Consider the following 24,006-nt stretch of genomic DNA (forward strand, 5'->3'; position numbering starts at 1 on the left):
GCTGATAAAAAAAATCTCACGTGTACCTACTTTTTAAAATAAACTTTTTAGCCATAGCAATATATTCCATAGAATACAAAAGAACAGAATATACCTTCCCAAGGGGAAAATAGACCTTACCAAGCTCCGCCCACAACCGACCTAGAAAATCCCACGTGGCTCAAGTCTCACAAACAAAGTGCGTCTTCCACTTCGATTCTCTGCAGTGTATTTCTGACTCGATTAGTGCATCATTTCTACCGGACTTTCACAATATATCAGCTTCTACAACGGACAGAGGAACTAAGAAGTTCATGTCATCCTTTTTGGATGAGATCAAGGTGTTTGAGACACGCGATGCCTCCAACATTGTGCACATCACAGCAAAATGCTTTCGCTCGATGAGGAAAATGGCAGATCCACACACCCTCTACATCAATATAGCTGTGGACAAGATCACTGATGCCTATAGTTCTTGCAAGGCTGGGTAAGTCAGGCATTCATCGTTTTGTAGGTTACTTTTGAAATCAGTGAGTGATTCCTGTGGTTTGTCGGCAAATGTTTGAGTGTGCCTAAGCCTGATACACTGTACTTGGTGCTAGAGTTGCTAGCACCAAGACCAGAGTTGTTACACGAGTAACAGTTTAGTCCAAAACCTTTTCTGCTAAAATAAAATCTTTAGTGTATGTCAGATACAGTACACATTGCATATTGATCTGTTCAGCTAACATAAGACTGTGTAGCAGACAGGCTTCAAGGTGTAGAAGTTGTATCAGTACTGCCATTATGTTGTACTTAGCTAAGGGGAAGCATGTGTTTGTGAGATGGCCACGCACGTGGTAATGTGGAATGGGCATCAGCCAATGAAAAGCGGCCCCTGTGGTAAGGTCCATACTTACTACTCTACTCAAGGTGTTAAATATTAGTAATACAAGTACTATAAGTGATAAAAATGTATTAGTATTCGTCAGTCAGACGTCTCCTGTGAGACGTTTTCGTCATCTTCACTGAAGAGAAAAGTTGCTCACATACATATGTAAACAGATATTCTGTCTCCCACCTGTCCAGAAAAGTTCTACTTTCTGTCTTTCTTTTTGCCATTTTTTGGTAGGGTAACACAGTGACAGCTGTAGTTTGAGGTAGCAGTGTGGTTTGGGGGAGAGGCACGGGGATGCGGGGTGCGCCGGGGCTTTCAACCGAAAGAGTGCGCAAGAAGACGGATCACCACCTTCCTAATACATCCATGTCCGCTACCATAAGTGCTACTGACACAGAGGAGGATGCGTATCTGCCTCTGTCCTGATTGACGTGCCAAAAAACAGCAGAGCATTATGGGATTTGTAGTATAAGCGGTGAATGCGGCGTCACAGCGTTGCCAATGTATAATACCGGCAGGCTGGCTCTAATATTAATTTGAAATTGCCTCGCGGGCCAAATATAATTACACTGCGGGCCAACTTTGGCCCGTGGGCCAGAGTTTGACACCTATGGTCTAAGTGGTGCTGCTTTTGGGGTGTTTGTGTGTCTGGACGGGAGACATGTCTGTGGACTGTTAGTTGGCCATCTATGGTGGAAGGATTGTGAAATGCCACCCAATGCTGAAAAATACAATGTCCTTGCTCATTTCGCTGTGCTTCTAGATTTTCCTCTTTCTGAAGTCAAATCAGAAAAAGGAAAAAAAAACATGCGCTCACTATGTTCCACACGGACCTAAAAGAGGGATGGACAATGAAAGAAAAAAAGGCGGAAAAGAAAGCCAGAGAGGACTGGAGTTTGGGGACGCTTCATCAGAAATCCTGGAATTTGTGCAGATCTGGACAAATCTGTAAACGAGCGGAGAGGCAGCCGGTAAGACAGATCGGACTGCAAAGTTACTGACATCCCGACAGCGGGCCGCCAGCTTTACCGGCCAAATTAACGCCTATAACCGCAGCGTCTGAACTGAAGCGGTGGATTGTGGTGGTGAAGTCTGGAACTGATTGACTGATTTTAATGATTGAATTGATTGTTGTTATTGGGTGTTAAGGTTAACTATTAATCAATTTAGCATTAGCTATTTATATTTATAAAGTAAATATTTATGATTAATATTGAAAGGTGAATATTTGTATATTTAAATAAATTAAAACATTATGTAATTGTAAATATTAATGTGGAATGTATTTTAAAGTTAGAGAACTTAAGTTTAGTTACTTGTTCATTTAACTTTAATTACTTTGTGGGTTTGATTCACAGTGGTTTGCTTAGTATTGTTTATATAGTTTGTCATCATTTGCTTTGTAGTTTGAGTGGAATTAATTTATGTAAAATTACATGCAGATTAGTAATTATTTTTTTCTTTTGGGTTTGTTTAAAGGTTTTTACCTGCTTCTGGACCATTCATGTAATATCATGACACACATTTAATAAATGGAGGATAAAAAATGAAGAAAACTGCTTGGTCCTTTGAGTAAAATCCCTGTTAATAAAAGTTTACATCGATATGTCCATCCCTTCTCAAGTGGGGAAGCTGCATGAATTAGAAAATAACTTGACACTCTTTATAACCTTTTCCTTTACAGGTACTTTACCTCTTGTTTTTCCTCTTTTTCTTTGAATTAGCAATATTTTTATTATATTTAATCAATCTTATTTTAGAATCACATTACATTTGACATGTTTTTAGCCATGTTTTTGAAATGGTTAATCACTTCAATCCTAGCATAGTTTTAATTTTGTGGAACATGTTCACATGCAACACCGAGGATTGCAGGCCATTACTGGAGACATGGTGTTCCATGTGGGGGGGCCATGGAACTACGCGAGGGCTGGAAAGAACAGTCCGCCAGATCTTAGCTTAGGATCCTCATGCACCACATGGAGGACGCTAATGAGAACCAGCCACGAGAGAAACAAGTTCCTGTTTAACCAACGAGAAAGAAGCAGATGAAATATTCTCCAAGAAAATTAGGTAAGTCATTTTTGTGTTACTATTTTCTCCATGTGAAGGGGGGTTGGAGGGGACAAGTAAGTGGGGAACATCCACCAGCTGAGTAAATAAGCTACGTTTTAGACAACTGTTGTCAAATGTAAAACTGGTGTTTATTCTATTTATTTATTAATAAACTTGCAAACATCCACAAGCCACAGTGTGTGGTTGGAAATAATTTTGAATACTCATTAAATGATAAGTTACACTCATGTACCTAAAACTATACATTAAATGATGCATTCTGAATAACAATGGTAGACTGTATGAACTTTTGCTATACAAATATTTGATCAGAATAATTTTGTTCAGCTCTAATCATAATGCTTCTTGCATTAAGAAAGCATTATATTGCACTTAATAACAACCATTCATGTTAACTAGACATTAGTCTGCCAGTCTACCATTCTGAGAGTGTGCAGCAAGGGGCATTCTGGAATGGTACTTAAATAAATGCTGAATTAAGATCACATTGTTTTTTGTTCATTTGTTTTTGTTCCTTTTTCTTAAGTGACCACAGTGGATTGAGTCATCACCGGCTATGAGAGTGTCCAAGAAAAGATTCACCAAGTTTGAATTTATGACAAGGCTTTCACCATGATTAACATTGCAACACCATTGCAAGGACAGTTATAATTTCTGAGCATTTCCGGACACCTTCAAAGAGCTGTTTCCTGGAAATGAAGACAACAAGGAGATCCTCCTGTTTTAAGAGCTTTAGAGCAAGACTGTAACGAAGGAGAAGGCTGACAAAATCAAAGCAAAAAAAAAAATGTTAGGACTGTTGAAAGAACATTTTTTCTTAAGTTAAAGTAAATCTGTTTAATGTTTTAATCAGTATTTCAGAGATGCAATATGCTGAAGAGAAGTTAAACCCTCTGTTTGAAGAAGTGCAAGTTATCCTTTGTTTTATTCCAATGTACAAAGGGTTTGTTCTACAGCTATGATGGTAGTTATAAATAGTCCAGTGTTTTCCACTTTACTTGTGGCAAGACTTAATATTAATGACTATGTTAGTATAGCACTGACACCGTAATAACACTTAATGACATATTCATAACTGTTGCTACTTGTTTCACTTTACTTGAGGTAAGCATTAACATTAATGCCACTTTAATAACACTTAATGACATCTTCATAACTGGTGCTACTTGTTCCACTTGATGTAAGATGAATTATTAATGACTGTTAATAAATAATTTGTTAATGCAATAAAAGTTAATGACAACTTTATTATTGATCCTACTTGTTCCACTTTATTTTAGGTAGGGGGAAATATTAATGACTGTGTTGTTAAAGCTTTTTGCAGTGTAATAACATTTGTCAAGTTGTTATAACAAAGACATTTTGAATAATGTCAACTTTGAATAGTGTCATTATTTACCGAATGACACTTCATGACAACAGTCATAAATATTCCTGAAGACTTAATCATGTTCATTACAGGTGTTATGTCATGTTTATGACAGTGTCATCTCAGTCTTCTGCACCCTGTCAAATAAAGTGTTACTGGATAAGATCAAATCAGACCTCGCACTACAATCTTTGCTTCACTCGATGTCACCCTAAATGCTAAGTGGAGCCCAGGGCCGGATGATGAGTGTCAGTCTGTATCTGTTTTGTTTGTATGATTTGTAACATTTGATTATTTTTGGCATTAAAACCTGCTTTATACCTAAACAAATCTCATTATTTCTTAAAGTAATGATTCTGAGGGATTTTGGTAAGGTTGTCTTGAGGAAATCTCTCTTTCAGTCCCATTTAAAAAAAGACTGAAAGGAATGATTTTGGACTTCACATGACATTCTAACCTCTTATCCTTCTTCCTCTTACTTCTCTGAGCAAATGGTTGAAGTTATTTCTCTTATTGCAGCTTAGACAATTGCCACAGGACAGTCATGACAGTCTATAAATTCATGTTATGCATTTGGAGCAGTGCAGTGCATTACTTGTTTTTTAGAATAATTGGAAAATGGAAGGGCAGATTCTGCTGTAAAAATACAGCCAACTCTTCCCTCCTGCTGATTTTTGTCTTTTGTTTCCACAGGTGAGAAGTGTCTATGACAAACTGCAGGTAAGGCACTCTCAGATGTTGTGGAGAGACCCTGATGTTGAATCATTTTTGCTTTACTATTTCTTTCCAGATTTGACCAAATTGACACACATTGGCAGTTTTGCAGAAGATACTGAAAATCATGCATGGTTTGCGCCACACACAATGTGGTAAGAAATGTTTTAAGGGAACAGGACAGTGCTTTGTGATGATGCAAGTGGAGAGGTCATGAAGTCATACAGGCTACAAAAGCTGCACACCTGACCCCTGAAGAGACCTTTTGCAATGACTGAAGCCTGCTGACTGGACGGTGGTGAAAAAAGCCCCATAGCAACCAGTGGTGACTTCAGAAAGAACCTTCAAAGTACCATAAAATTCTTACTTTTTCTCATTCACAGTCTTGTTAAAGTAATTTTTTATGGCATGGCACCACTATATTTATGAGGTAATTCCTGTAAATAAAAGAAAAATCTTGTGTTTTGCAGGCACATTATCTGTGGTTTCTTCCTCTGCAGAATTAGTTTGGGATTAGCATGGATTCAGAGATAATAGGAAGGCACACAGTTTGGGGCCAAAGCAATCTGGGTAAGAACCAGCATTTTTATTATTTTTTAATACTTGTGCAGAAGTCCAAATGCATAATTTTCTTCAAGAAAATGTGAATAAACTTCAAACATGGATAGCTTTTAAGCAAGCACATATAGTTCTTTGTCAGCAGCTGTGTACGTTTAATCATTCCATTGTGCATTAGCCCATCTAAGAGCTGCATTGGAACTAATTCAATTTTCTTTGATTTAAAAGTCAGTCAGCAAGTTTGAATTCAAATCATTCTGGATGATTAGATTCTTGTGTACTACATTTTGTTAGATGACTACTCATTTTTAAGTCATGTCAATAAAAAGATTCTTACCACTCCAGTCATTCATAAGTACCATCCCAAAGATATGTTCATGGGCTTTGTTGATGGGAATAGGCTCCCCCAGTTGACTTTTTCCACCAACAAAGAATGCCTGTTTACAAAAAAAGGAAGTTCCAGAGTCATGGAAATTTCATTTATCAAAGAATGAGAATCTGTTTCAATAATAAGAGAAAGATTAATCTTTGTCTTTAAGTTTCTTTATTCGAAGGCAAAAGCGTTCGAAGACCCGTCTCACTGAATGCAATCAGGAGAAGAGCCCTGAACAACACACATTACATATAGCCACAGCAAAAGTCTGATCTTCACTTCCATCTGTGGTGCCAGATGGACCACAAAGACCACATTGTCTTTGTGGTCCACAAATAAACTGTCCCTCACCTCTTTGGAGGGAATGGTTTAACGACAGGAAAGAGAGCTGAACTACAGAAACTTCTAGTTCTTCACCCATAGTTGCAGGGTCAAACAAACGTACCAATAATGCATTCCACACATGCCAGGTTTATAAGACAACTGCCAGGTCAGGCATTCAGCATTTCCATCAAAGATGAAATAAGGTTAAAAATGAAATTTTTTATTACACCAGCAACAATGGCACTGATGTATGTTAACATGCATTAAAATATAGTATGACGAGAAAGAAGGATAACCCTTTCTCCAGTCAACAGTTTGTGTTTTCACATATCACTCTACTCTGTACTCTGTCTCTCTGGTTCATAGAATGAACAGCATAATTACCATCTCAAGCTCAAGGTCCAGTTGCTTGGAAGGACCAAATATTGGCGGTTTCGCTGAAAGGCAAAAGGTAAATGTTGTTACATTAAGCATAATAAGTCAGATAATTTCTCAAAATATATCTTCCCTTACTTCACAATGTTTAGTACAAATATTTTATTTCTATTTGAGCTACCAGTCATGCTCATAGCTATTAAAGCTGCTTATAAAAAAGATTTTTTTACATATTTGTTAAAACTATCACTATGTCCTGACAGTATAAGAGCATGAAAAAAACTGAGCTACTCTACCTCCTTCCATTGGTCCTCCTGCCATCTGAAATACATTGCTCCCGGTCAGAAACAAATCCAGGAGGGTGCTCCCCACACAAACTCTACAAGCTCAAGATTACCGGTTTACGGTATCACGCAGCTACGAGCAGACTCGTTGCCATAGCCCCTGACAACAACGCCACAAAAAAAAAAACACTCAAATATTTTCCGCACAAAGAGCAGAACATTCAGTCTGGTGCAGTAGTATGGTTTTAGGCTTAATGTTTATTTTGCGATTATTAATACGTGATTGCTGTGGTAAGAGGAGAAAACTATAAATATATCGCTGCACTTGACTTTACTATATGGCCAGCTCACCGTTAGTGTCTCTTACTCCACAGTTGTGGAGTCACAATGTCAGGGATCTTGAGCGCCCCCTGCCATGAGGCAAGAAAACTGCCTGCCTCACCTCAAATCTGTTCTTTGCCGTTTATGATCGCTCCTCAACACACGAAACACGTTATACATACAGTTGGTGACAAAAAACACTGTACATTATATACATAAGCTAAACTATGGAAAATCAGTTCATACATTAAATGTTTTTAGCTATTTTATTGCCGACGTACAAACAGGAGGAGCATGCTCCCATAGAATGGCAGCCAGCGCAGTTAATCCCAGGCTCTGCATCACCTGCCTCCCCTGACTGCACGTCACTAATCTATTGGAGGGATGTGAGTGAGAAGAGAAGGAGAAATTCTGGAGTGAGTTATATAAAGTAATGCAAAATATTCACAGACGTCCGAGAGTGGTGATTGGGGGAGATTGCAATGGACATGAAACAGAGGTGATGAGAAAGTGAAGGGGAGGTTTGGCATCCAGAACAGGAACGCAGAAAGACAGATGGTGGTAGACTTTGCAAAAAGGATTGAAATGGCTGTAGTGAATACTTTCTTCCAGAAGAGGCAGGAACATGGGGTGACATACAAGAGCGGCGGTAGGGGCACACAGGTAGATTACATCTTGTGCAGACGATGCACAAGATTGTCAGTGACCCCACACCACCTTGCAGTCACTGAATTCCTTCAGATTGCATAATCCACCTGTGTGCTCCTACCTCTGTTCATAGATGAGAGTGTTGCTGGACAACACAGGATGGTGGTGTGTAGGATGACTGCAGGTGAGAAGGGTGAAGAGAACAAAGGCAGAGCCAAGGATAAACTGGTGGAAGCTGAAAAAATTAAAAAGAAAGAAAGTTGTGTGGCTTTCAGGAGGAGATGAGACAGACTCTGGTTAACCATGAGGTGCCCCCAGAAAACTGGACAACTACTGCTCATGTTATCAGGGAGACAGGTAGGAGGGTAGTCGGTATGTCTTCTGGAAGGAAAGTTGGCAAGAAGACTTGGTGGTGGAACAAGGAAGTGTAAGTGTGGGTACAGAGAAAGAGAGTAGCTGAGAAAAAGAGGGACAATTTTTGTGGCAACTACAGAGGTATAAAGTTGATGAATTCAATGAAGTTATGGGAAAGAGTTTTTGAAGTCAGACTGAGGTTAGAAGTGTGCATCTGTGAGCAGCAGTATGGTTTCCTACTGCTGATCACGGCAGAAAAACGTACTACAGATTCAGTCTTTGCAGATTTTGATAGTGAAGTGCAGAGAAGGTCAGACAGTGCTGCATTGTGTTTTTATAGATCTAGAGAAAGCATATGGCTGGATTCCAAGATCGGAGTTATGGTACTGCATAAGAAAGTCTAAAGACTTCTGTAGAAATAGGGTTAGACCAAACCCTATTTCTCTGGAGGTGGTTGATAGCGAGATGAATACCTCGGTGTTCATCACTAAGCCCTCGTCTGTTGTCCAGATCGTCTGGACAACAGACGATCTGCAGCAAGATGCTGCAGATCTTCTATAAGCCTGTTGTTGAGAGCGTCATATCTTCTGCAGTTGGGGCAGCAGCCTCAGAACCAGGGACCTAAAATGGCTTAAAGCCTGATGAATAAGGCTGGCTCTGTTCTGGGTATGACTGGAGCCTCTGAAGACGATGATGCAAAGGATTCTTCATAAAACCAAGAAAATTATGGACAACCCTGACCATCCTCTTCATGAGACTGCGTTGGGAAAACAGAGTATCCTCAGTCAAACACTTCTTCAGATTTGCTGTAATACAGACCGCTACAAGAGATCTTTCCTGCCAACAGCTAAATTACCTACAATAACTCATATGAATTAAAATGAGTTACAACAACATCTAACTTCCCTTTGGATCAGTAAAGTAATTTTGTATTTGAATTTGAGTAGCAGAGAACTATGTTACAGTGGCGCAGGATGTGTTATGTATGAGAGTTGTAAGACTGTGGTGAGATGTGCTTTAGGAGTGACAAAAAGGAGTTCAAGGTGTAAGTGGAATTTCATGGAGGAACAGCACTAAGCCCTTTCTTGTTTATGTGGTGATGGGCAGGTTGACAGATGGGGTTAGACAGGAATCTCCATAGCCTATGATGTTTACAGAAGACATTGTGATCTGTGGTGAGAACAGAGAACAGGTGGAGGAAAATCTTGAGAAATGGAGGTTTCCCCTGGAAAGAAGAGGAATGTAGGTTATATATATATAACATATATATAACATAGCAAGACAGAATACATGTGTGTGTGAATGAGAGGAGTGGAGACATGAGGTTACAGAGAACAGAGATAAGAAGGCAAAGGATTTTAAGTAGTTAGGATATGAAACAGAAGTAAAGAAATGTGTCCACCCAGGTTGGAATGGGTGTAGAAAAGTGTCAGGTGTGCTGTGTGATAAAAGAGTATCAGGAAGGATGAAAGGAAAGGTGTACAAGATGGTGGTGTGACCTGTAATGCTGTTTGGTTAGAGACAGTGGCAACGACAAAGAGTCAGGATGCCGAGTTGTAGGTAGCAGAGGAGAACATGTCACTCCCAAGGAGAACCTCAATAAGAATGGATAAGATCAGAAATGAATACATCAGAGGAACAGCTCAAGTAAGATGCGTGGGAGATAAAGTCCGAGAAGCCAAACTGAGATAGATTCCCTCAAGGGAAAAGTGAAGAGGAAAAAAAGAAGTCACTCTGATAATAAAGTCTAGCTAGTGGTAGTCTCTACTATGTCAAAATATCTTCAAGTTGGTTTTATGTAGAGTGACCTCTACTCAGGTCACTAGTTAAACTTATATTTTTTGGTATGAAGAGAAGAAGATGTGAAACAGGATTTGAAAACCCATCTTCAAACTAGGTTTGTCTGTCTCAATTAATGAATAACACAAAAATGCTTAACTCAAAATGAAATTAAAAAGGACATTAACACTTAGACTGGCAAACATTAGGAGATTTGGAGGTTACTTTGATCAGGCCTCATCTGGCCACAAGGGCGGCGAATCGGGGTTCCAGACACAACCAGTGATGATGCTCTGCCATGGTATCCCACTGGAAGCCTCAACCTGCCAAACATCACAACCCAGTTTTGAACAACAAAATCACACAAACAACAATTTGGGTTGTGTTTTTGCACAAACCTACCCAACTGGAAAACTGATAGCTAAAACCTTCTATTGTTTGACTTAAACTTGGTACAAAGTTTTTAAATCAAATCTTTCAATATCAATAAAAAAGTGATAGATAATCACGTTAAACCATAGCAATGTTATTTAGGTCTATTTCTCATTTAGTAAATTGAAAACATACCACCCTCTGGTGTCAAGCTCTCTTTGTCTTGAAAAACATGTGTAAACATAAAAAAATTAATTTGTTTTACATGGGCATGATGCCACCTGCAGGATTATATTTAAGCTGACTTTCTATATTTAAATATTGTTCATGAAATTGTATTATTAATTTGGTTTGTTGCTCTAGATTTTAGCATGGCATGTACCAGTTTGGCATCAAAGCGTTCTCCTTTCCCCGAAACATGATGCCGACATTAGTGGCGTGATCCTTGGAGGAGTAGAAATCAGTGTAATCACCTGTGAAACACACAGAAGTTTTCTATTTTTAATTAATTTGTAAAACACTCCAAAAAATCTTTTCACATTCTCATTTTCCCACTTTTAACACTTGGGCTTAAAACATACTGTATCTTTTCCCTTTTAAAGTTTATGGTGATTCTGCAATAGGCTTAGGCTATTGGAAGACAAAAATGACCACTTTTTCTCATGTTCTTATTCTAGTCCTCTACTGTTAAAGTTTTGTTTTCTCTCAGTTATTTTTCTTTCCATAGAAGCTACACCTAGTCTGACATTCCATTTAGCTGTGATTCCTTCCTGGAGGGGGCATCAGCTGAGATAATGTTGCCTGTTGCCATAGCAAATTGTTCTCCCTTTCCTGAAATTACCTTTTTTCTCTCATGAACATAAAAAATAATTCTATATCACTTCATCAATTTCTTCTTGTGCATTCCTCGTCTTCTGTTGGGAATCAGAATTCACATTAATGTTAGGCTTATGCAATTATTAATAATTACAATTAATAATTTATTCTTAATGAGATTATTAATAAAATTTAAATTCATTCTGTAATTTAACTCTTTCATTAAATTACAGAATGAATCTAATCAGTAGTTAGATTTCATGTAATCTAACTACTGACAAGACAAAAGGAATATGTAGAACAATAAAATGGGAATCAAATCAGATTAATGAATGAGCTATGACAAAATGGAACTCGAATACTGAAAAATTTATCTCAAGCCCAACTATCTAATAAACAAGAAAAAGGAAAAAACAGTTGCACAACCATAAATGCAGCATACAGTATTGTAAAACAGAATAACTGTTATGTCCTGAGAGTTGTTTCACAAAAGTAGGATTCCAAAATCCAGGATAAGAGACAAAGTCAGGCTGGACTTAGCGCCAGCAGTTCATCCTGCCTTTATCAAATTCACAAAGAAAAACCAGGTTCAAGAGGTGTGACTATTTCGAGCCAAACTCAAATAATTTAGGCGAATGCACAACAGATTTCTTCAACAGACTATGAGATTGATCACAGACTCACTGATTCTAGATAAACTGCGTACACCATACCGCACACCAATCAAACAACACCTTTTGATTTAGGATTATGAGGAACTGAAGCACAACATACTAAAGAAAAACAAACTGCTGCTACAATAGCAAACAATCGGAGATAATGTGTAATTAGCCTAAAATATACATTTCTTAACCATTCTTAACTGAAAACAACATACCTGTCATACTTGTCATTTGCTCAAATAAACAACTTTAACCTGGTCTGAATATTTCAGAAACTGCTGATCTGGATTTTCACGTTCAACCATGTCTAGGGTTTACAGAGAATGGTCTGAAAAAGAGAAAATATCCAGTGAGCGTCAGTTCTGTGGGCTCTGTGGGTTGATGCCAGAAGTCAGAGGAGAATGGCCAGACTGGTTTAAGTTGATAGAATGGGAACAGTAACTCAAATAACCTCTCGGTATGCAGAAGAGTATCTCTGAACACACAACGTGTCAAACCTTGAGGCAGATGGGCTACAGCAGCATAAGACCACACTGTGTACCACTCCTGTCAGCTGAGAACAGGAAACTGAGGCTACAATTTGCGAAGGCTCACCAAAACTGGACAATAGAAGATTGGAAAAACGTTGCCTGGTCTGATGAGTCTTGATTTCTGCTGCAACATTCGGATGGTAGGGTCAGAATTTGGCGTCAACAACATGAAAGCATGGATCCATACTGCCTTGTGTCAATGGTTCAGGCTGATGGTGGTGGTGTGGGGGATATTTTCCTGGCATACTTTGGACCCATTAGTACCAATTGAGCATCATGTCAATGCCACAGCCTACCTGAGTATTGTTGCTGACCATGTCCATTCCTTATGACTACAATGTACCAATCTTCTGATGGCTACTTCCAGCAGGATAATGCACCATGTTATAAAGTGCAAATCATCTCAGACTGGTTTCGTGAACACGACAATGAGTTCACTGTGCTCGAATGGAATCCACAGTCACCAGGGGCCTCATGTATAAAGGGTGCGTGCGCACAAAAATGTGCGGCGCTACATTTTACACACAAGTTGGCATGTCTAAAAATTTTGCGTCAAAGTTTGCATAAATACATATGCACCTTTTTGCTGGCGTGAAAATGTGCGGCAGCCACGCAAACTTTTTCTGTGGACAATATCAAACTACAAAGCGTCAAAACTCACCTAAATACACTGAAGTCTGACTACATTCAATGTTATTTAGACCAAGGAGCACCAAACCCGATGTTTTTCATGATTTTAATATTTTATTGTTTAAACGTAAACAATGAAACTGAACCGCATTTATCCTCAGACAATAAGCTAACACGCACACAAAATAAAGAAAATCAGAATAGAATGATGTGAAAACCTCTCTTGAATGTAAATAGTGCTTTTCCTCAGTTTTCCAGGTATTTATACTAATTTACATATGTATTTGAGGGTGGCGACAGGGCGGACCAGCAGCTGCGCTCTATTTCCCGCAAATTAGGATTTATAAAGGAAAGGTGCGCAGCCACGTGTGTGCACATGGCTCTATGCATCCTATTTTTTTTTTGTGGGCTGCACTTTTCTAAATTTTTCTGTCAGTCAAGTTTTAGTGTGAAAACTGCGCACTCTTTTATGCCTGAACAAGAACTTCAAGCAGTGTCCACACAGGACCCTCTGTTCAGCCAGCTTCATGCCTTCACTCAAGAGGACTGGATCTAGTTCCCTTCTTCCGCATAATAAGGGACTTCCCTGCTGGAATGATGTCTGCATTGCCAGAGAGCTGTGTACAGTGATCCCCACCACCTTCAGAGCACGCATCCTTAACATGGTGCATGAGGATTACCTGGGCGTTGTAAAATTTAAACAATGCTGCAGGGGCCTGGTCTGGTGGTCTGGGATTGACAGAGATCTAGAGGCGATGGTGAAAGACAGTGCAGCTTGCCACACCAGTGGTAAGACTGGCCCTCCTCAACCACCATTGCTGTGGTTGTTGATTTCCTGATGCAATCACCTTAAACAATTGGCCCCAATTCCTCTCAGCTGACTTTGTGACTTTTGTGGAGGAAAGAGGAATCAAATACATTAGAACCGTATTATATCAGCGAGACTGGGCCAGGTAGAGAAGGGATGCTGACTTAAAGCCAGTGGAAAAGAGGCACATGTGTAAAGCCAGAGCGGTTCTGCTCAACTGACAAAATTAAGTACTCAGAACAACTAGATATCACTAAGGCTCTATTCTACAACTTAAGATTTCTTATTTGGTAAAATTCACCAAAACGTTATGATGGAGTCAGCAGGGGCACCTGCAGGATATTATCGGAGCGTATGCGCAACATGCACAATTTTTTACATATCACACTAAATAATAAAGACAGGAAAGCAAAGCCTCTCCTTGGGCTGCCACCTTATCGTGGTGGAGGGGTTTGAGTGCCCCAATGATCCTAGGAGCTATGCTGTCTGGGGCTTCATGCCCCTGGTAGGGTCACCCAAGGCAGACAGGTCCTAGGTGAGGGACCAGACAAAGCGCAGTCCCAATGATGATTAAAAACATTGGACTTGGCGGTCCCTCGCCCGGACGCGGGTCACCGGGGCCCCACGGCGAGCGTCTGGTGGCTGGGCTTTTTCCCATGGAGCCCGGCCGGGCTTAGCCCGAAGAGGAAACATGAGTCCCCCCTCCCATGGGCCCACCACCTGTGAGAGGGGCCAAAGGGGTTGGGTGCATTGTGAGATGGGTGGCGGTCAAGGGAGGGGACCCTAGCAGTCTGATCCTCAGTTGCAGAAGCTGGCTCTTGGGATGTGGAATGTCACCTCTATGGTGGGGAAGAAGCCGGAGCTAGTGTGTGAAGTTGAGAGGTTCCGGTTAGAAATAGACAGTCTCGTCTCGATGCATGGCTCTGGTTCTGGAACCAGTCCCCTTGAGAGGGGCTGGACATACTTCCACTCTGGAGTTGCCCAAGGTGAGAGGCGTCGAGCAGGAGTGAGAGGGTAACCTCCCTCCGCCTACGGGTGGGGAGACCGGTCCTGACTGTCGTTTGTGCTTACAGGCCAAACGGCAGTTCAGATTACCCACCCTTCTTGGAGTCCCTAGAGGGGGTACTGGAGAGTGCCCCTCCAGGGGACTCCCTTGTTCTGCTGGGGGACTTCAACGCTCACATGGGCAATGACAGTGAGACCTGGAGGGGCGTGGTTGGGAGAAACAGTCCCCCCTGAACTTGAGCGGTGTTCTGTTGTTGGACTTCTGTGCTCGTCACGGATTGTGCATAATGAACACCATGTTCAAGCATAAGCGTGTCCACACGTGCACTTGGCACCAGGACACTAGGCCGCAGGTGGATGATTAACTTTATCGTTTTCTCGGATCTGCGACCGCATGTCTCGGACACTCGGGTGAAGAGAGGTGCGGAGCTGTCCACTGGTGGTGAGTTGACTCCGGTGGTGGGGGAGGATGCCGGTCAGACCTGGCAGGCCCAAACGTGTTGTGAGGGTCTGCTGGGAACGTCTGGCGGAATCCCCTGTGAGACGGAGCTTTAACTCCCATTTCCGGCAGAACTTCAAACAAACTTCCCCAAACTTCTGGGGTAGGTGGGGGGCATTGAGTCTGAGTGGACCATGTTCCGTGCCTCCATTGTCAAGGCGGCTCATCTGAGCTGTGGCCGTAAGGTTGTCGGTGCCTGTCGTGGCGGCAACGTTGGTGGACACCTTCGGTGAGGGATGCTGTCAGGCTGAAGAAGGAGTCCTATCGGGCCTTTTTGGCCTGTGGGACTCCGGGAGCAGATGATGGGTACTGGCGGGCGAAGCGGCATGCGGCTCGGGTGGTTGCTGAGGCAAAAACTCGGGCATGGGAGGAGTTTGTAGAGGCCATGGAGAAAGACTTCTGTACGGCTTTGAGGCGATTATGGTCTACCATCCGGCGTCTCAGGAGGGGGAAGCAATACGGCACCAACACTGTGGGGATGGTGTGCTGCTGAACTTGACTTGGGATGTTGTGGGCCGGTGGGCAGAATACTTCGAAGACCTTCTCAATCCCACCAAAATGCCTTCCATTGAGGAAGCTGAGTCTGGGGACCCTGGGTTGGGCTCTCCAATCTCTGGGGACGAGGTCGGCGAGGTGGTTAAAAAGCTCCTCGGTGGCAGGGCCCCGGGGGTGGATGAGATCCGCCCAGAGTTCCTTAAAGCTCTGGATGTTGTAGGGTTGTGTTGGCTGACACGGCTCTGCAATATCGCATGGACATCGGGGGCAGTTCCCCTGGATTGGCAGACTGGGGTGGTGGTTCCCCTGTTCAAAAAGGGGGACCAGAGGGTGTGCTCCAGTTATAGGGGGTCACACTCTTAAGCCTCTCTGGCAAGATCTATTCAGGGATCCTGGAGAGGAGAGTCCGTCGGATAGTTGAATCTCAGATTCAGGAAGAGCAGTGTGGTTTTCGCCCTGGTCGTGGAACACTGGACCAGCTCTACACCCTCAGCAGGGTCCTGAAGGGTGCATGGGAGTTCACCCAACAGGTCTACATGTGTTTTGTGGACTTGGAGAAGGCGTTCGACCATGTCCCTCGGGGAGTCTATCAATAGACATGGCATTCATGCGAGAGATGCTAGAAGGAAGCCTCTGCTTTCTAAAAAGAACAAAGCCGCCCATTTAAACTTTGCCAGAGAGCACTTGGACAAACCAGAGGCTTTCTGGAAGTCCATTCTCTGGACGGATGAGTGCAAAATTGAATTATTTGGCCACAATCACAGGCGCCATGTTTGGAGAAAAGTAAACACTGCATTTAAAGAAAAGAACGTCCTCCCAACAGTGAAGCATGGTGTTGGATATGTGAAAGTCTGGGCCTGCTTTTCTGCCTCCGGACCTGGACGACTCCGTATAATACAGGGAACCATCAATTCCCAGGACTATCAACAAATTCTTGACCAGAATCTCCTGCCATCAGTCATGAAGTTGAAGCTGGGATGGAAATGGATTATGCAACAAGACAACAACCCAAAGCATTCCAGCAAAAGTACCAAAGAATGGCTTAAGAGAAAGGAGATTCGCACTCTGGATTGGCCCAGTCAAAGTCCGGATCTCAATCCCATAGAAATGCTGTGGCAAGATCTGAAACGGGCAGTACATGCCAGATGTCCCCCTAACCTCAATCAACTGGCAGAGTTCTGCAAGGAGGAGTGGACAAAAATTTCAAAAAGCAGATGTGAGACACTCGTTTGTGGTTACAGAAGATGTTTAGTTGAAGTAATGGCTGTAAAAGGAGGAGCCACAAGGTACGAATCGAAAGAGTTCACATACTTTTGCACTTGGCAGATTTTCAGTGTTTTGACAGATAAAATACTTTTGTTGAATAAATTAGACTTAGACTGACTTTATTATCATTTTGCATGCACAGGGTGTATACAGAACAAAATTTCGTTGCATACGGCTCAGAACAATGTTTTGAGGTTCCAATGTTATGAGGTTACTCCAGAATAAAATAAAATAGGCTACAATATAAAATATAAATATAAGTATAAAATATAAAGTGCAGGAATGACAGTAAAATAGAAGTTATTTAGCTATGTACATGTGCAAGGTATGAAGTGGAGACCAGTTTTTGAGTGCAGTCCAGTTAAGAGTTCAGCAGTCTGATGGCAAGGGGAAAAAGCTGTTTCGGAACCTGGTGGACCTGCACCGGATGCTGCGGAACCTCTTTCCAGAGGGCAGCAGGGAGAACAGTCCATGGTGGGGATGTGAAGGGTCACTGACGATGTTTCGGCCTCGGGACACTCAGCGCTGGGATGAAATGTCCTGAATGGAGGGAAGGGGGGCCCCGACGATCCTCTCTGCTGTCCGCACCACTCTTCTCACGTTCTTCCAGTCGGAGGCGCTGCAGCCTCCACACCACACAGAGAGGCAGCTGGTCTCTGAGGTGCTTCTGTAGAACGTCTTGAGGATGGGCGGGGGCAGGTGTGCTCTTCTCATCCTCCGCAGGAAATACAAGCGTTTCTGTGCCCTCTTGACCAGAGACGTGGTGTTCACAGTAGTCCAGGTGAGGTCGTTTGTGATGTGCACCCCCAGGAATTTAGTGCTGCTGACCACCTCCACAGCCGAGCTGTTGATGAGCAGTGGAGCGTGGCTGGGCCGGTTCTTCCTGAAGTCGATGATCATCTCCTTCGTCTTGTCAACGTTCAGGATCAGGCTGTTGTCTCTGCACCACTCCACCAGCTGCTCCACCTCCTCTCTGTAGTCCAGGTTGTTGTCGTCTCTGATGAGGCTCACCACCGTTGTGTTGTCCGCGAACTTCACGATGTGATTGGTGGCGAACCTGGGGGCGCAGTCGTGTGTCATCAGAGTGAACAGCAGAGGGCTCAGGACGCAGCCCTGAGGGGAGCCTGTGCTGAGGGTGATGACATCGGAGGTGTGTTGTCCGATCCGGACTGACTGAGGTCTGTCGGTGAGGAAGTCTAGCAGCCAGTTGTGCAGGGGGGTGCTGAAGCCCAGGTGTCCCAGTTTTCCTGCCAGATGCTGTGGGATGATTGTGTTGAACGCTGAGCTGAAGTCCAGGAACAACATCCGCACATGAGTGTTCTTCTCCTCCAGGTGAGCCAGGCTCAGGTGTAGGGCGGAGGAGATGGCGTCCTCAGTGGAGCGGTTTCGGTGGTAGGCAAACTGGAACGGGTCGAATGTGGAGGGGAGTCTGGAGATGATGTGTTCTTTTACCAGCCTTTCAAAGCACTTCATCATGATGGGAGTCAGTGCCACAGGCCGGTAATCGTTGAAAGAGGTGACTTGAGGTTTCTTTGGCACCGGAATGATGGAGGCAGTTTTGAGACAGGCTGGCACTGTGGCTTGGTCCAGTGAGGTGTTAAAAATGTCTGTTAGGACACCAGCCAGCTGACCTGCGCATTCCCTGAACACCCGCCCAGGTATGTTGTCGGGGCCTGGGGCCTTCCGTGGGTTGACTCTTTTCAGAGTCTTCAACACATCGACTGTGTCCAGGCAGAGTGCCTCCTCTTCCTGGTGGGGAACAGTTTTCTTTGCCCGGAGTACTGTTCAGTGCCTCGAACCTCCCAAAAAAGTTATTGAGTCCATTTAGAAAGTCAGCATCAACTTCGCCCACTGGGGGGAAGAATGGATTGTAATCTGTGATCGCCCGTATGCCTTGCCACATACTTCTGGTGTTGCTGGTGTCGTGGAAGAACTCCTGTATTTTCTGACTGTGGGTTCGCTTTGCTAACCTGATAGCACGGTTCAAGTTGGCTCTCGCTGTCCTCAGTGCCTCCTTGTCGCCAGACTTGAAGGCTGAGTTCCATGCTTTTAGCATTTCCCGTACCTCCTTAGTCATCCAGGGTTGTTGGTTGGCCCGGGTGATAATGTTCTTAGTGATGCTGACGTCCTCTGTGCACTTGTTGATGTAGGCTGACACAGTCATGGCATACTCATTGATGTTGATCTGGTGCCTCCATGGCCCCTCAGTCCACACCCTCACCTGCTTCACTATAGGTTTTGTTCTGATCAGCAGGGGCTTGTATGCAGGAATTAGCATGACAGATAGGTGGTCTGAAGAGCCAAGGTGGGGGCGGGGGGCTGCTCTGAATGCTTCTTTGATGTTGGTGTAGGCCAAGTCTAGAGTATTTCCTCCCCTGGTTGGAAAATCCACATACTGGTTGAAGTGAGGGAGAACAGTCTTCATGTTGGCCTGGTTAAAATCCCCAGTAATGATGAAAACGCCCTCTGTGTGTGAGGATTGCAACTCACTGATGGTCCAGTAGAGAACACTCATAGCCTCTTTTGTGTTAGCACTGGGGGGCACATACACAGCAGTGATGCTAACAACAGTAAACTCCCTGGGCAGGTAAAATGGTCTGCAGTTAACAGTCAGAAGCTCGATGTCCGGGGAGCAGTAACTGGCGACAGTCATGGCATTTTTACACCAGTTGTTGTTGATGTAAATACACAGCCCCCCTCCTCGGGTTTTACCGCTGAGAGCGCTGCTCCTGTCTGCACGGAATGTAGTGTTGAGGAAAAATGATTATTTTTAGTGCTTAATACAGCTAATCTTACGACATGTGTAAAAGGTATATTGAACATTCTTATTTTGAACAAATTTCTTAATTTTGAACAGGTTTGTGTTAAGGATTTAAAACTAAACTATTGATGGGCAAGTATGCAAACAACAGGAACCAAATGCAGATCAAAAGGGGATCTCTAAATGGAGCTCCTGCTGTGTTGTCAGAGCACAGGAGGCCGTAAAATTAGCATCTCCCCCAAGGCACTATCATTTGAGCCTGGAGGAGAGAAGCCTGTTTGGTTCACAGAAGATCAAAAGTCTTCCAGAACCAACATCTGGGATGGTGTAAAACTGAATACAACATAGAATGTTGAAACCACTAACATTTAATTTCTAAGACATTTTTCTAAGTATTAATAGCATGTTTTTAATGAAGATTGTATTATCTAATTTTAGAACTACTAATCTAGTAAATGATGAATGTATTTGAAAATTGTACTATCTGTGACAATATCAGAATCAAATGGAGATTGTTTGAATGAAAATGTTTTGTTTAGTATTAGAAAATTGCTCAGGATTTATGCTAAGTGGGGTTTTGTGAAGATAACCTTTCCTTGAACCGAAATTACTGGATTTAAGTTTCTCCTGAGAATTTATGTAAGGAGAGATAACGGGAGAGACTCCGGATTCCACAGGTATCTGTGAAATCTTATCTCATGTTTTTCTTTGCCCAAAATGACCGTAGAACCCAGGAGGTCAGGACGCAGCTGTTGGCTCTTTTGTTTTACCAGAGAGCAAATGGCCTTTGATCTTTGGAGTGAATTAGGGGAAGTTCTAAGTTTCTCTGAGTGTCCAAGGTAGCTTCCAGTTGGTCAACCAGAGGTACGCCTTAATTGAATATATTAAAAAGGAAAGACACACCTTCAGTATAAGACTTCGTGCACAGGAGTAATAATTCAGAAAGCTGCCACTATTTTGCTTTTTTGCATCAGCTCTCTCCAAAGACGCGTCTTTGTTTGTCTTTGTCTGTATAAGGTAATGAATATATATCTCTGTTCCTCTGCAGTTTTGTTGTTAATTCATACGTTGCTTTGTATGGGATCAAACTCTGTAACTCTGTGACGTTAACACGCATTGTTGTTTTTCCTTGTGGCCGCACGTCACCCGCTAAGAGGACCTGGAGTTTGAGGAAGAGAGAGAGCCAAACTTTTTTCCAAAGTTAATTTATAAATTATTCTTCCTTAACAGTAGCGAGTCCCTCCAGGCTAACAACGTTGTCCGGTATGGACGAGTTAAGCCATGTCTCCGTCAGAATAAGAGCGCAGCAGTTCCTCAACTCTCTTTTTGAAGACAGTTCCAGTTGCAGATGGTCTATTTTGTTGTCCAGAGAGCGGATGTTGGAGAGGAAGATGGACGGAAGCGGCGATCTGTGGGGGTTAGTGTTTAGCTTAGCTGTTAATCCACTTCGACAGCCACGCTTCCGCTGCCGGTCGCACCGCCTTCGCTTGCTCCTCGTCCAACTAGTGCAGGGGTCGGCAACCAATGGCTCCGGAGCCACGTGTGGCTCTTTCATCCTTCTGTTGTGGCTCCCAGTGACTTTGGGAAATAGAATATTTTATTAAAATTAAATCATTAAAAAATTATAAATTAAAATCATTTTAAAATAAATGTCTAAATCTGAAGATTATGGTAAACTTGTAACATTAAAACAAAAGTTTTGAACATTTTTAGCATCCGAAACATACGTCATGTCCGCCGATGTGTGACAGGCATTCCTGGCGTACCCCACATGTCTGGCAGACAGCATTTTTTAGCGCACTGATTTATTGACTTTTTGATCCTTGCCTGGAAGATACATCATGAATAAATCCAAGAAAAGGAAACATTCTGAAGATGGCAGAACATTTAATGCTACGTGGACAGATCATTTTGCTTTCACCGCTGATGAAACTGGTTCACCAGTCTGCTTAATATGTGGCAAAAGACTGGCAAACAACAAGAAGTCAAATGTCTTTGCTAAAAAATATCCCGAGGGAGAGGAGAGAAAAAAGGCCGTTTCGGAGCTGATGCGAAAGGCTGAAGCGTACGGAGCGTCAGCCTTTAAATCAATATTGTGACAGAATAAAGAAGAGGTTTGGAGTTGATTGATACACGGACAGACGAGATTCCCCGAGTTAACCCAGTGCGGCCCTTTACCATCATTAGTTTGTCGTGTTTTTAATAATAAAAACTTGTTAATAGTAAAAACTGTTTGGTGCAAAACACTGATTGAAAATCGATTTTTTTACTGCATGTTTATGTCTGTTAAGGCTAAGATGGAGCGGCACTGAAAGCAGCTCTTTAAACCATTCAGACTACGAACACAACAGAGACATAATCAAAACTGTCAGATGACTTATTACCCACGATAATAACTCAGAAATAGTCCCAATTAGGATGTATTTTTATTTCTTTCCTACTTACGGAAAGTTTCTGTTTATATCATAGGTTTGTGTTGCCTTTCTATCCTAAAGAAAGATATAAAACTTCAGATATTTCACAAAAAGATACTAACATTCATGGAAAAACCTCACATAACCTTATATTAAAGCATAAAGTACAGCGACCACCGTAAGAAAGGTTTGCAGTATTCAATTATGCTGCATAATTGACCAGTACAGTATTGCGAGGTAACGCGAAAGTATTGCGAGGGAACGCAAAAGTTTTGCGAGGTAACGCAAAAGTATTGTGAGGGAACGCAAAAGCTTTGCAAGGTAACGCAAAAGAAAAAAAATTCCCCATGTTCCGTAGAGGGCTCCGTACCGTACTACAGGACACAGAAGCAGACTGCGCATTTTTTGGTTTGCTTGGTTCGTTCAGTGCCGGTGGATAATATTTGGATAAGTTTTGATTTTTATCTCCTGAATAAGAGGAGGACAGGTGACTGCATTCTGTTTCTATTTTTCCTTAAGTGCGGGTTGGGTAAGTTTCGATTTTTATTTCTTAAATACAAAGACCCAAATAGACAGAGGGTATTTTGTTTGAAATTGAGCATCAACAAAGTGTAAAATGCGTTTTGTTACATGCAGAAATAAAATTTTGTGTTCTCTGCAGCAGTTCGTTGATTTCATAAACGCAACATAGTATCGATTTTTGTACATAGCATATAGGTTTTATATATATGACTTCAAAATGGGTTGTGGCTCCAAGCGCTTTCTTTTTATTTGGAGGCGGTCCCAAATGGCTCTTTGAATAGAAAAGGTTGCCGACCCCTGCACTAGATTGTAAAGTGGGAAGCTAATCCGGGAGGAAATTATATAAGTACCGACAGCTTTTATTTTGAAAAGTCGACAGATCCATTTCAAAACAGCGGGTAACTTCCTGTTTCAAAATTATTATTTTTATTAAAATTTAATGTGTTACGAAGGAAAATGCAAATTATCATCTTTACTGTTGAATATATTGAGTTCCTGGATTGTTGTTTTGAGCGTCAGTTCAGCATTTTAAAAGATAAGTTAACAGATCATACCATTATAGTTTGATAAGGGTTTTCCGCGCTCTCTGTCGCGCTCTTTCTGTCCAGATTCTGTGGGAGAAGGTATGAAGTTTTGCTTTCTGTGTTCAATAAGTGTTTTTGAGCATAATAAGTGACAAATTGATTACTGTACTTGTAAGATAATGTGCTTTGGAGCACTTAAACTGTTAAACAGTGATAGAATTGTGTTAACAGCTAGTTATGCTACATGAAACATTGCTAATGGAAATGCTACATTCATGTGCTAAAAATAGTGATGTTCATGGTTAAACAGGTGTGGAGCACTGTGACAAGAAAAGCCTGTTTTCAGTCACTATTTTCTGCTGTTTGAATGCAGGTATGTGAATTTTCATTACTTTTGGTGTGAGATTATTTTATTTATTATTTTTTTGGTTTATTTGTGTACTGTTTAAGATCATTTTGCTCATCTTTGGGCTTAGTTATTAATTATTGTTCCAATCATTTTTTATTTTTGTAAGGTAAATGTGTTATTTTACACAAGCTGCATGCTCTCTGTGCTCTTTCTGTCCAGATTCTGTGGGAGAAGGCGCTGTGGAGCACTGTGACAAGAAAAGCCTGTTTTCAATCACTATTTTCTGCTGTTTGAATGCAGGAGCATTAAAAGTGCCTTCAGA

At 42.1% G+C, this 24,006-nt stretch overlaps 1 protein-coding gene and 2 long non-coding RNA genes across 8 annotated transcripts in view; 2 read left to right on the plus strand and 1 right to left on the minus strand.

The window, feature by feature from the left end:
• Positions 1-24,006, minus strand: part of fah (fumarylacetoacetate hydrolase (fumarylacetoacetase)) — a 63,068-nt gene that overhangs the window by 14,121 nt on the left and 24,941 nt on the right. For 2 of the 3 annotated variants that reach the window (XM_028014891.1, XM_028014895.1), the window contains 4 exons: positions 10,786-10,876; positions 10,257-10,354; positions 6,655-6,707; positions 5,911-6,010 (listed from right to left, as the gene is read on the minus strand). In XM_028014891.1, coding sequence (XP_027870692.1) covers positions 5,911-6,010; positions 6,655-6,707; positions 10,257-10,354; positions 10,786-10,876 — 342 coding nt within the window. The remainder of the gene's footprint in view (positions 1-5,910; positions 6,011-6,654; positions 6,708-10,256; positions 10,355-10,785; positions 10,877-24,006) is intronic. The other variant, XM_028014892.1, reaches the window with a different exon arrangement.
• LOC114143143 (uncharacterized) lies at positions 185-6,935 on the plus strand. 4 transcript variants are annotated; one of them, XR_003595171.1, is made up of 3 exons: positions 185-5,445; positions 5,516-5,585; positions 6,637-6,935. It is a non-coding gene; the product is annotated as an uncharacterized LOC114143143 (long non-coding RNA). The 4 variants fall into 4 exon arrangements; XR_003595169.1 differs by having other exon boundaries at positions 185-5,364; positions 5,486-5,585; positions 6,637-6,733; XR_003595170.1 differs by having other exon boundaries at positions 185-5,021; positions 5,092-5,585; positions 6,637-6,733.
• Positions 10,886-13,188, plus strand: LOC114143153 (uncharacterized). Its single transcript, XR_003595181.1, has 2 exons — positions 10,886-11,301; positions 11,332-13,188. It is a non-coding gene; the product is annotated as an uncharacterized LOC114143153 (long non-coding RNA).

Source organism: Xiphophorus couchianus, chromosome 4 (genome assembly GCF_001444195.1).
Source record: "Xiphophorus couchianus chromosome 4, X_couchianus-1.0, whole genome shotgun sequence".
NCBI classification, from domain to species: domain Eukaryota; kingdom Metazoa; phylum Chordata; class Actinopteri; order Cyprinodontiformes; family Poeciliidae; genus Xiphophorus; species Xiphophorus couchianus.